Raw genomic sequence first — 13,761 nt, 5'->3', positions numbered from 1 at the left:
GATACAGGGGAGACCGATGGACATCTGTGGATTAGATGGAGGGGTTGAGGTCAGGACAGATTCTGTTAAGGGAGTAATAAGGGTTTGGTATCCTGTTACCCTCTTTCTGTTGAACCATAAGATGTAAGGATTGGAGAGAAGGCGTGTCTTAAGTAGGATGTATATAACTGTGATGGAGAGAAATGTTTTGCTGTCTAAATACAGCTGTACAGAACCTTTGAGAATATTTAAACTTGATTAAAGCTTCTCTGGTGTCTGTGTTATTTACTCTGAAAAATAAGAACCTAACACTGCCAAACATACCCTCGTAAAACTGACTATCCTATGGATCCACTGGTGGTGATCCACCACCACTGCAACCTGTATGCTCTCGTTGGCTAGCCCTCGCTTCATATTCGTCGCCAAACCCACTGGCTCCAGGTCATCTATAAGTCTTTGCTAGGTAAAGGTCCGCCTTATCTCAGCTCACTGGTCACCACCCACCCGTAGTACGCGTTCCAGAAGGTATATTTCACTGGTCACCCCCAAAGCCTATTCCTCCTTTGGCCACCTTTCCTTCCAGTTCTCTGCTGCCAATGACTGGAACGAATTGCAAAAATCACTGAAGCTGGAGACTCATATCTCCCTCACTAACTTTAAGCATCAGCTGTCAGAGCAGCTCACAGATCACTGCACCTGTACATAACCCATCTGTAAATAGCCCATCCAACTACCTCATCCCCATATTGTTATTTAATTTCTTTGCTCCTTTGCACCCAGTATCTCTACTTGCACATTCATCTTCTGCACATCTATCACTCCAGTGTTTAATTGCTAAATTGTAATTACTTTGCCACTACGGCCTATGTATTGCCTTTACCTCCCTAATCTTACCTCATTTGCACACACTGTATATAGATTTTTTCGATTGTTTTATTAACTGTACGTTTGTTTATTCCATGTGTAACTCTGTGTTGTTGTTTTTGTCGCACTGCCTTGCTTTATCTTGGCCAGGTCGCAGTTGTAAATGAGAACTTGTTCTCAACTGGCCTACCTGGTTAAATAAAGGTGAAATTTCAAAAAATTAAAAATACTCCTGCAGTGTTGGAGGCAGTTATGTGAGACGAAGAGAGAGAGCCTGGTATATAGAAAATGTTTTCCCTCTTTCACTACCTCTCTTTCTCTTTTACACAACTCTTGCCCCCGACTCCTGACCTCAAAGTTCAACACATAAAAAGTGCCCGTCTTTTTAAAGGCCTGGCTATGTTGTTTACCATCTTCCTCTGTTTCTATCTGTCTGAGGCCGTGTGTTTATTTCCCAGACAGCCCAGAGCTTTGAGATGATTTAACAGATAGACTTCAGGAGGTGATGTTGGCAGGCGCCCGACCTTCCACCTTCACACCTGATTCCTCTCTGTCTCTCTCGCTTTCTCTCTCTGTATGTCTCTCTTTCGGTCTCTCGCTCTCTGTATGTTTGTTCCATTATTACCCTCAATGTCCAGAGAGAGGGACCAGAGGGCTGAGTGATTGAAATTGTGCCTGTATGTGTGATGGAAGGCTGCTGTGCTCTTGCTCCAGTCACTTCAATAAGGCCCAGGGCAGTGGGCAGCAGTGATTGAGTTCTGCAGATGGTCTAAGCCCCTGAAACCCCCAGCAGACCAGACACCATCCCCAATATACAGACACTGAGCAGGCCTGATAAATAGAAGATTTAATCAGGTGTGTCAGTGGTGTGAAGAGTTAGTCCTTCCTTGGTGAGACACGGCACGTTTTTAATTGTCTGTCTCATTAGTTTGGCTTGCTTTGTTTCTTTGTTTAGAAGCCTCTTTGTTTGACTGGCTTTATCCCACGAGTCTCCTTTAAACCACTGCCGAATTAATCACTTCATTATAGTTAAAGTGTGTGTCTCATTGGGTTGGCGTGCATCTTCTAAAGCCATTTTCAGAAAGCTTATCATTGTTAGGTAGTCTTAATCCCATGAGCCTGGTCGAGTCGCCTGATGAGCGATTCTCTTTAGATGTGCAACCAGAGACGTGTGAGCACTGACAAGGGCAGTTGATTGCCCTCTTCCAAAGGCCTGAAAGAGAGAGAATGCTCCCGATCGATTTGGCTCAGGAGGAACTCCAAGTAACTGTTTGAGCAGCAACCAAGCCTCTAGCTTCCTCGGGGCTCAGTTAAGCCAAGCAAAAAATAACCTAATCCTTTTAGCAGACCGCTGGATCCAGCCCCATTCACTCACACTGCCACAGCACAGATACCCCACAGCCAAAAGCTCCACTACAGTAGGCAGCGGCAGAGCGCAAATCCACCACGTTAGCCAAACATCGCTCCGGCATCAGTCACACACTATAATACGCTACATGACCAAAAGTATGTGGACACCTGCTCATCCAAAATCATGAGCATTAATATGGAGTCGGCCCCCCTTTGCTGCTCCACTCTTCTGGTAAGGCTTTCCAACAGATGCTGGAACATTGCTGCAGGGACTTGCTTCAGCCACAAGAGCATTAGTGAGGTCGGGCACTGATGTTGGGTGATTAGGCCTGGCTCGCGGTCGGCGTTCCAGTTCATCCCAAAGGATGTTCAATGGGGTTGAGTTCAGGGCTGCAGGCCAGTGAAGTTTTTCCACACCGATCAGGACAAACTATTTCTGTATTTACCTCGCTTTGTGCAAGAGGGCATTGTCATGCTGAAACAGGAAAGGGCCTTCCCCAAACTGTTGCCACAAAGTTGGAAGCACAGAATTGTCTATAATGTCATTGTATGCTGTAGTGTTAAGATTTCCCTTCACTGGAGCTAAGGGGCCTAGCCCGAACCATGAAAAACAGCCCCAGACCATTATTCCTCCTCCACCAAACTTTACAGTTGGACCTATGCATTGGGGCAGGTAGCGTTCTTCTGGCATCCGCCAAACCCAGATTCGTCCATCGGACTGCCAGATGGTGAAGCGGGATTCATCTTTCCAGAGAACGAGTTTCCACTGCTCCAGAGTCCAATGGCAGCGAGCTTTACACCACTCCAGCCAACGTGTTGGCATTGCGTATGGTGATCTTAGGCTTGTGTGCGGCTGCTCGGCCCTGGAAACCCATTTCATGAAGATCTCCACAAACAGTTATTGTGCTGAAGTTGCTTCCAGAGGCAGTTTGGAACTCGGTATTGAGTGTTGCAACTGAGGACAGGTATTTTTACTTGCTAAGCGCTTCAGCACTCGTCAGTCCCGTTCTGTGAGCTTGTGTTGGCCACCACTTCCAGGTGGTGTCGAGCTTGTGTTGGCCACCACCACCACTGCTGAGCCGTTGTTGCTCCGAGACATTTTCACTTCACAATAACAGCACTTACATTTGACCGGGACAGCTCTAGCAGGGTAGAAATTTGATGAACTGATTTGTTGGAAAGGTGGCATCCTATGATGGTGCCACGTTGTAAGTCACTGAGCTCTTCAGTAAGGCCATTCTACTGCCAGTGTTTGTCTATGGAGATTGCATGGCTGTGTGATTGATTTTATACACCTGTCAGCATCGGGTGTGGCTGAAATAGCCGAATCCACTAATTTGAAGGGGTGTCCACATAATGTGTAGTGCATATTTCAGACCTATTTGTCTGTGTCTAAAATCAGAACATTCTTTGCGGAAGAGACAAAACAACACAAAATCACCACATTGCCTCATACCATTCTGAAGTAAAGGGACAAGGCAACCAATAGGCTGGAAGAGAATGTATAAGCCTGAAGAAGAGAGAGAGATACAAAATATTCCCTCTCTGTCCCCCTCCGTCCCTCAGATAAGATAAAGAGGGCACAGTGACCTTGTAGATAGTATTTAGGCTACCTGTCTTTGTCTGCCATGGACTACTGCAGGGGTGGCCTTCCAACCCTCCTTCTGGAGAGTTACTTGGGGATGCAGGCTTCTGGGTTTACACTGAGGAGGGGAGGCTGCATGATGGATGCAGCACCTTTATAATTGGTCTTCTCACATGTTTAACACCTAACATGGAGTAACTTGAGGACAGAACCCTTCCTTTCTGTCTGCTTCAGTCGTATAGGTAATGTAGCAGGTTGTTCAGTTAACCCCATGACTTAGGAGTTGGGTACAACAGGTACTGTTCAGAGAAGGTGTTATTTTACGGGAACACAGCCTTTGACTTGATAGTCTTGTCTGTTCTGTGTGACACTTTAACCAGTGCATTAAGGAGAGAAAAAGAAAGAAGAGAGTGGGTCAATAAAGTGCCTCTAAAATCATTTCCTGCTATTTTTGTTTTGACAAATGTAGAATTAAGATGTCATCTGGTCATCAGACCCACACTCCTGGGCCACTTCCACACATGAAGCTGTCATCTGTCTCATCTGAAAGGGGTCCAGTTCAATTACACTCTGTAATCACGCAGCATCTGTGTATTTGTCTGTTTGTGTGTCTGGTAAATTTGGATGGCTACCCTCAAGCAGCCCAAGTTTAAACATTTGAAAGTGCCTCCAGGCCTTGCACTTTAGTTGTTGACCGCTATGGGTGTGGTGGATACCCTCCCCGCTTACACATATTTGGGCAAATTATAATTGTGCCACGATACCCGCTGCCACAAATACCATTTTGAGATCCTATGGATGAAACAATGATGTCACTGGCAGCCAGGAATAATTTAGAAAAAATGCAGGCCCAGACAGGCCAGTTGCCTCCTGGCTACTGTGTTGAATTGGACCAGTATAGACATAATCAGGGTTAGCAGGGCTGCTTTCTCTCTTGATGGCGATTAAAACCATGTAGTGTGGTGTGCCTTAGGATCCCCCCTTTCTTTAAAATTCAATCTAACACTCTCAGAAACGAATGCGACACAGGGTTTCTGTCTATGGCAGGGATAAAAATGTGGGTTTAATGTTTTTTATGTTTGGCCAGCAGCCAGAGGGACATACTGTGTTTGTGGGTGATATGTGCTAGTGTGCACGTTTTTAGGCATGTTTATGAGTTGTCACTGAACTGTCACGTTCAGTGTGTGCATTCGTGCGTGGGTATGTGTGATTGTGTGTGCACATTGACAAGTTGACTGTTCTGTTCATGGATTGGCTGATAAACATGTTACCAAAGCAACACAACGAACAAGCACAACATCTTAATTGCTAAGATTTAACTTTAATTGCTTCTTTGTGTTCACGGATGGTGTACGACATGTTAGCATATGCTGTGCATGGCATATTGGGGGAAAGGGCAGAGCTGTCAGTGAAGAATAGCCATTTTCATGACAGTGTCATTGCTTATAAATCACTCTAATCCAACGTGTGATAGCCAAGGTCAAGCGATAAGCGAAGTGTAGAAAACATAATTTAACTTTTTTCTCTACTTTCCAAGCCTTTGTCACAATTTCTCTTGAGCTGTGCAAAACTTTTCTGTGTCGATTAGTATGAATTGTAAAAGTGTCTTGTGTTGCATTTTTTCTATACATTATGGGTAAATAGCAGGTGGGTAATGTAATGATTTACAGAGCCGTGCTCCAGTGTAATCAGCTTCTCAGCTTGAGATAGAGCTCCTACCCTTTTCCTCTGACGCACCAGCAAGGTACTATGTACTAGGGTTTAATAGCAGGAACCAGGTTACCGAGATTTACAGAGATTTCCTGCCCAAACCCACTTCTGTTTCCTGGGATAACTAACTGTGAAAAACTGTAAATTATAATAAATTATTTATATGAACAGCATGAGGTGAAATGGAACTGTTAAATGATATGCAATGTCTAAATCGGGCATCTCCATGACCTCTCTGCTATCTGCATGATCAATCATCAACGCTCAGGGTGGGAACAGGAAGCGCACCACATTATGCAGCACAGTTCACAATGCATGTGTACAGTATCATGTCATCAGTTGGTAAAAAAAAAATCTTGTGACAGGTACTTTACATTTGCTGCAGCCTATGCTAGAGTAATATTAGGACTGAATGCGCGTCTAATTTACACATCTCCATCTCGCTTTGGGGTCACCTTATTTTCTTATTGTAAAGATCTTTTTTATTTTTTTATTGGAGCTGCAGAGTTTTAAAACAACCTATCATTCAAATATCATTGCTTTAAATCAGTACGCACGCAAGCACTCTGTCTTTCTCTCCATCAATTTGATTCAAATTGAATCCCCCCAAAATACTGTTCAAGATTGATATACAGGTAACTGCCAAAATATAGGAAACACTTGACTAAATGACGGATACAAAGTATATTGAAAGCAGGTGCTTCCACACAGGTGTGGTTCCTGTGTTAATGAAGCAATTAACATTCCATCATACTTAGGGTCATGTACAAAAATGCACAGTTGCCCATTGTTTTGGCTACAATGGCTAGTAGAAGAGATTTCAGTGACTTTGAAAGTGGGGGGGTGTTAATTAAAAATGAAAAGTTGAAATGAGTCAATAAGTATTCAACCCTTTTGTTGTGGCAAGGCTAAATATGTTCAGGAGTAAAAATGTGCTTAACAAGTCACATAATAAGTTGCATGGACTCACTCTGTGTGCAATAATAGTGTTTAACAATATTTTTTTTTATAATTTCCTCATCTCTGTGGAATGCTGGCCCATGTTGACTCCAATGCTTCCCACAGTTGTGTCAAGTTGGCTGGATAGTAGTAAGGTTGCTAGCTAGCACTTTTAGCATCTTATGCTATCTAGCTAGTTGGCTAGCATTTACTGCTAGTAAAGTTGCTAGCTAGCAAGCTAGCATAAACTGGGCTAGTCCTTATCTAAATGACAGGTAGGAACACATTCAAATCAAATGTTTTGTCACATGCGCCGAGTACAACAGGTGTAGACCTTACCATGAAATGCTTACTTACAAGCCTTTAACCAACAATGCAGTTCAAGAAATAGAGTTAAGAAAATATTTACTAAATAAACTAAAGTAAAAAATATAATAAAAAGTAACACAATAAAATTACTTAACAATAACAAGGCTAGTCAATGTGCGGGTGTACAGGTTAGTCATGGTAATTTGTACATGTAGGTAGGGATAAAGTGACTGCATAGATGATAAACAGCACGTAGCATAAGTGTAAAAACAAAAGTAAATGTAAATAGTCTGGGTGGCCATTTGATTAATTGTTCAGCAGTCTTATAGCTTGGGGATAGAAGCTGTTAGGGAGCCATTTGGACCTAGACCTGGTGCTCCGGTACTGCTTGCATTCATAACCCTAGTGGGGAGGCTGGGCGGCAGTTACCCCAGTGGGCTAGTTATACCCATCCGCAGCACTTGAGATTCAAGTTTGGGGAAGATGATTTTCATCATAAAAATGCACCTTTATAATAAAAGCATTACATGCATAATCAGATTTGTGGTCACTTTTTAGAATGGTGTTTTCCTGCTAATGTAACATTTGCGCTTATAGCCTAATGCCGTGTGCGCATTACTGAGCTGAAAATGCGAAGAAATAGCCTAATGGTTTATTAACATTTTAAGCTAAACGTTCTCATCTGTTGCGTCATGCTCATTGCTTAAGAGGTTTTTTGATGCTAGTGGTTGTATTGATTTGGGATCTATCGCATCTAACAACAATATGTATTTCCCATACAGAATAGAATAGGTCACCTTTTGTACTATGGAGGATAATAGATTGACAAGGCTAGTGCTTTTGCTGTTCGTTAGAGCTACTCATCTTGTTGGCTGACGAAAAGTAAATGTGGACAGTTCTTCCAATATCCATTTTCTTTGTACCTTTTTATTTAACTGGGCAAGTCAGTTAAGAACAAATCCTTAATTACAATGACGCCCTACCCCGGCCAAACCCTCCCCTAACCCAGACGACGCTGGGCCAATTGTGCGCAGCCCCAATGGGGCTCCCGTTCACGGCCGGTTGTGATACAGCCCGGGATCGAACCCGGGTCTGTAGCGACGCCTCTAGCACTGTGTAGCAGTGCCTTAGACCACTGTGCCACTCGGTCATATCTTCAATATGTGCACCGGAATTGGATAAGGACGTGCGCAGTTGTGTCCTCGATGTGTCGGTCTTCACTTATAGCCTGTGAGAAAGACCCGATCACGTGATAGAGAGCCATGTGAGTGAGAGGTGCTTCGGCACGCAGCCGGGAGAAGGGTATAATAAATATTATATTCAACCCAAGGGCACAACGGCCACTAGCTGCAAAAGACATGGATTTCTTTAGGGGGCATTGTGGCCACACACAAGGGATGCAGCCGGGAAATTCGAGGCATTATCAAGTGCTTGTCAAATTGTGAATGAGTGACTGATGTAGTGTGTGCAGCCTGCGCAAAAAAACATAGCAGAGCTCATGCCTTTCATGCAACTTTTTTCAAATCATCATTAGTCGGATCATGCAGCCTTAGAATGTATTAAAAATCATAACATAGCTCAACATTTGTATCACAACTAAAGTTGAAGCATGTAGGATGAAAAAATGAAGCATGTAGGAATACCTGTTTCTTTGTTAACCACTCAACACCAAATAGCCGCATGTGCACACTCCCTCAAATCATTTAGAGAAAATATCCTTTCTATTTTATTCAGCTGTGTTCAATTGTATTCTTCATACTATAAAATAAAATTCTAAGCAAATCTTGTCTGCTAAATGAACTAGTGTAGCCCACAGTCATATGGCATAGCCAGATCAGGGCCTAACATAAGTAAATCTCAGAGTATGCTATTCTGTTCTTCAGAAATAGACTACATTTTCTTCATATATTACATGGATTTAGACTTTTTCAAATGTAGATGTTCCAAATGTTTGCATGATTGGGTTGTAGGCTATGCATGAAAGCCAGGAGATGCTAAATGTGTTTGTTAATAATGGTCAATTACCATGAGACTGACAGTTATTTTGTTGACAATCACTAGCTGACAAAATTTCGTGACCACCATATCCCTAGTTGCTCCTAGATGTTTCCACTTCACAATATCAGCACTTATTGGCAGCTCTAGCAGGGCAGAAATTTGACAAACTGACTTGTTGGAAAGGTCCTACGACGGTGCCATGTTGAAAGTCACTGAGCTCTTCAGTAAGGCCATTCTACTTCCAATGTTTGTCTATGGAGGTGGCATGGCTGTGTGCTCGTTGTCAGCAATGGGTGTGGCTCAAATAGCCGAATCAACTAATTTGAAGGGCTGTATATATATTTTCTATATATAGTGGAGTTGCTAAAACAAAAGTGTATGTCTGTGTACGTGTGCGCGTATACTTGTGTGTGTTCAAGTTCAAGTTATATAGGTCACGTGTAAGTACAGTGAAATGCTTAACTTGCAAGTCCTACCCAACAGTGCAGTATTCAATATCAAGATAGTGTAACTAATAAGAAAACTAAAAACCAAGAGAAATAAGAGAGGAAGCTATATACAGTACAGGGTCAGTGGCAGTACCAAATTAACAATGTGCAGGGATTACCAATACTGGAGTATTTGAGGTAGAAATGTACATGTAGGCAGGGATTAATAGAAAGTGAATGGTAGAAATACTAATGGTAATGGCAATCAATAATTAATGAACAGCAGCTTAGTGGTAGTCATAAATCTAATCAATAATATTTTTAGCAGCAGCCTAGGTGTGGAGGGAGAAAAGTAGTTGTTAGCCATTTAACAGTCTTATGGCCAGGGGATAGAAGCTGTTAAGGAGTCTGTTGGTCTGAGACTTGATGCATTGGTACCGCCTGCTGGACAGGAGCATGGAGAACAGTCCGTGTCTCGGGTGGCTGGAGTGTTTGGAAATGTTTCGGGCCTTTCTCAGACACCGCCTGGCATCTACGTCCTGGATGGCTGGGAGCTAACCCCAGTGATGCACTAGTCTGTCTGCACCACCCTCTCTAAGGTCTTCCGGTCGAGGGCGGTGCATTTGCCATACCAGACAGTGATACAACCAGTCAGGATGCTCTCGATGTTGCAGCTGTAAAAGTTGCTAAGGATCTGAGGGGCCATGCCAAAAAATGTCAGCCTCCCGAGGGCCAATAGGCACTGCCGTGCCTTCTTCACGACTGTGCTGATGTGAGAGAACCATGTTAAGTCCTCAGTGATGTAGACATCGAGGTACTTGAAGCTCTTGACCCTCTCCACTGCGGCCCTGTCGATGTGGATGGGGGTGTGCACCCGCCCCTGTTTCCTGTAGTCCACGATCAGCTCCTTGGTCTTACTGACATTGAGGGAGAGGTTGTTGTCCTGGCACGACATTGCCAGGTCTCTGACCTCCCTGTAGGCTTTCTTATCGCCGTTGGTGATCAGGCCTACCACTGTTGTGTCTTCAGCAAACTTGATGATGGAGTTGGAGTCGTCGGTGGAGGGCACTATGGTGTTGAATGCTGAACTGTAGTCGAACAGCATCCTCACATAGGTATTCCTCTTTTCTAGGTGGGAGAGGACAGTGTGGAGTGCAATTGTGTTGTCTGTGGATCTGTTGGGGAGGTATGCAAATTAGAGTGGGTCCAGGGTGTCTGGGATGATGAAGTTGAGATGTGCCATGACCAGCCTTTCAAAGCACTTCATTATTACAGATGTGAGTGTTAGAGGGCGGTAGTCATTGTCGCAGGATGCCTTAAGAGTTTTTGGGAACAGGAATGATGGTAGTCAGCTTGAAATGTGGGGATCACAGACTGGGACAAGGAGAGCTAGAAAATGTCCTTCAAGATGCCTGCCAGCTGGTCTTCACATGCCCTGAGGACACGCCTTGGAATACTGTCTGGCCCTGCGGCCTTACAAGTGTGTTTGTGTACGTGCGTACTTGTGTGATGCCCAACAGCATGCCAGCAGCAAGGTAGAACTGAGAGGTGTGATGAACCTGCCGTCCTCAGATCACCTGTCTCTATCTCTTTACACAAGGCAATACTGCTCATAATCATTGATGAAGGTCACAGTGAATAATTCATACATATCAATAGTATCCCATATTTCTCTCTGATGGCCTGCGTCCAGTGACCGTCCATCATAGTTTTAGACAGTGCCTTGTCTTTCAGGTTTCACTCCACATTTGACAAGGTAGCACGTCCGGTGAACAGGTCACAGTTCCATAGCCGCAGGCAGAACAGTTGGCCCTCTGTTTTTCGTCTATTCGTTGGTGTGCTGCTTGGGCGGTATCCAGATTTTTATATAATGGGATTTACGGTATTACCGGCATAGCACACAAGTTAGCACTAAAAATGGGGGAAAAAAGCTGAATGGGCGTCTATTACCAGAATGCAAAAAAAAATGGCACAAGTAATAGCAGCATCATATAGACGCTGTTAACTAAATGCTAACAAGCGAAAACTAACATAAACTAGTTGTGATGCTGCTCTTCCTTCAGAAAGCGTGCATGTGTACATGGATCAGAGGGGAGAAAAATGGAGTAGGGAATAAAATCATAGTATGAAGCACAGGGAAAGAATGGCAGCTGTACAGAACTCATCCAGAGCTGTTTGACTTCTGAAACAGGATAGAAAGCCATTATAAGATATCTGATGGCAAACATTTAGTATTGAATTGCATACAAGTGTAATCACCTCATGTTGGTCGCACAACAGCGACTCACCAATAGATATAGAACGCTATGGACTCACCAGCTCCTGCTTTCTACCATTGTGCTATTTCCAAACAAACACGTGACAGGCTCAACTGTTCTGGGGAACTACGGTAAGCTTCATAATGTAAAATAATGTGACAGGTGAAATGAAGAACGTGATCTGCTTTATCTCCTAACGTATTAAACAAGTAGACTGCCGTTATTAACTTCATTAAAAAGTAGCTACTGATATTCACATTTATTGAAACTTTAATGAAATAGTTTGGACAGTATTACAGTATTGAAAAATTACAGTGTTACGGTATTTTTCCAAATACACCGGTATACGGTATATATACGGTACACCGCCCAAGCCTGGTGCTGCTGTGTATTTTTAGCAGCCGTTCTAGAAGTTATTGTTTTTGAAGATCCCTGCGCGGTTCAGGGTGGTTACTATGAGCAATGAGTGTTTTTGTTAATGAATCCTAACTTGTCTCTCTCTGTCTCTCTCATTTAGACATGGAACACGGTGTGCTGGTGAGGTTGCTGCGGCCGCCAACAACGATGTTTGTGGGGTGGGCGTGGCCTACAACGCCAAAATTGGAGGTGATTGAGGCATGCTCTGCCAATAGCCAATTGTGATTGGTTGACTAGGGTCTGCTGTCAGTTGAACCAGTGTCAATTTCAGTAGAGCACACCGTAGTGATCTCTATACTTGCTAGCTGCCACTTCTGAATATTTACCAACTTTTGGCGCTAATCTTTCGTCAAAACCAAGTACTCTAATCAGTCTAATGGACTATATCAAGCAACTGTCTGGCCTTTACCAACTTGTGTCCCTAAGCACTCTATCAAAGACAAGCAGCCAACAGTGGAGCCTTGAGAGCAGTCCCCAGCAGTCAGCCATAACTCTCCTACTCCTCCTAGCATGCATCTCCTGCTCTAGCAGCTCAGTGTGTGTGTTCTCCTGCTGGGCCGTTCCTAATTACTGTACAGTGATTAGCATTTAGTGGCTGCGTTGACCCCAAACACACACACACTCATCTCTCACAGCTCACAGCTTTTAGACAGGAGCCAGTGAACACAGCTGGAGGGAAAGTAACCCAGCAGTGTCTCTCTATGGGATTCTAACCTCCTGCCAATTTTTTAAATTTTATTTAACAAGGCAAGTCAGTTAAGAACAAACTCTTATTTACAATGGTGGTCTAGGAACAGTGGGTTAACTGCCTTGTTCAGCGGCAGAACGACAGATTTTTACCTTGTCAGCTCGGGGATTCGATCTAGCAACCTTTCGGTTACTGGCCCAACGCTCTAACCACTAGGCGACCTGCCGCCCCATGACACTAATGATTATGATGATGATTGTTATAGCGGCATTAATGTGTTAGCTACTGCATGATTCAAGACATTTCCATTCACATTTACCTCAAATCAAGACCCCAATTCATCTTTCAAACACCATCTTGCTTTTATCCAGACTGATTGCTCCATACACACGCAATCAATTTGTGTGTGTCTGAAGGGCCTGTTTTTTTTTTTTCCCATTTTTGTTTCATTTCACCTTTATTTAACCAGGTAGGTTTCCTAGAGTGTGTAATTGAAGTCTTTATGTGGTTTATCATCTGTCTCCGAGATGCAGCAGATAACCTGTGGTTAGCTAGTCAGGTACCGTTGCAGTATAGGACTTATTTGACAATGGCTCATTTCACGCCTTCTGCTACCATTAATGTTCAGAACACTGATCTGAGACGTTCCACATCAAAGCTGCGGACAGGCCCTGTCACAAAGAGCAAGTTTTTCCATCTCAAGATCTTAAATAAAACAATTACTATAGTAAGTGCTAGGTAACTAACGATTCACCGATATGCATCCTCTAGTTCAAACATAAGTTATGAGTGCATCAGTCTGTGGGTACTCCAAACCGATCCAAATACATGAGCATGCATCGGTCAGAAAATCGATTCAAACATTACAAATCGCCGTTTCGCAAATGTTTATTGCTCAAATTACTTGCTTTCTACCTTCCAAAAATACCTCTCATCTTTTGTGACAACTGCGTCCTCTCCTTCAGTGTCGAACTAAGCATGTAATTATGTTGACAGTCATTAATCTGCAAGTCGTTTGGCATACCAAACAACCCCAGGCAATATCAGTAGCGTAGTCAAACTGTGCGCGCTGGCCAATGAGAGGTAGGCCTATTCCTGATCTGGCACATCTGCGCTTCAGCATTCAAATGTTTGTAAAATGGCTTGTTCAATATTAGGCTTTATTAGTTGAGTGACAACCAATGTAATTTGCTAGGATATTTTTATCAAATGCACTGTTGAAAATTGTTTTAACAG

The 13,761-nt window shown here is 43.4% G+C and overlaps 1 protein-coding gene across 3 annotated transcripts in view; it reads left to right on the top strand.

Annotated features, from left to right (window-relative positions):
- The window catches only part of LOC106573344 (furin), a 167,891-nt gene that overhangs the window by 126,031 nt on the left and 28,099 nt on the right, over positions 1-13,761 (top strand). For all 3 annotated transcript variants that reach the window (XM_014148313.2, XM_014148311.2, XM_014148315.2), the window contains exon 7: positions 11,938-12,026. In XM_014148313.2, the coding sequence (XP_014003788.1) occupies positions 11,938-12,026 (89 nt within the window). The remainder of the gene's footprint in view (positions 1-11,937; positions 12,027-13,761) is intronic.

This window comes from Salmo salar, chromosome ssa16 (assembly GCF_905237065.1).
Source record: "Salmo salar chromosome ssa16, Ssal_v3.1, whole genome shotgun sequence".
Lineage (NCBI taxonomy): Eukaryota > Metazoa > Chordata > Actinopteri > Salmoniformes > Salmonidae > Salmo > Salmo salar.
This window is presented reverse-complemented; position numbering and strand designations above follow the sequence as displayed.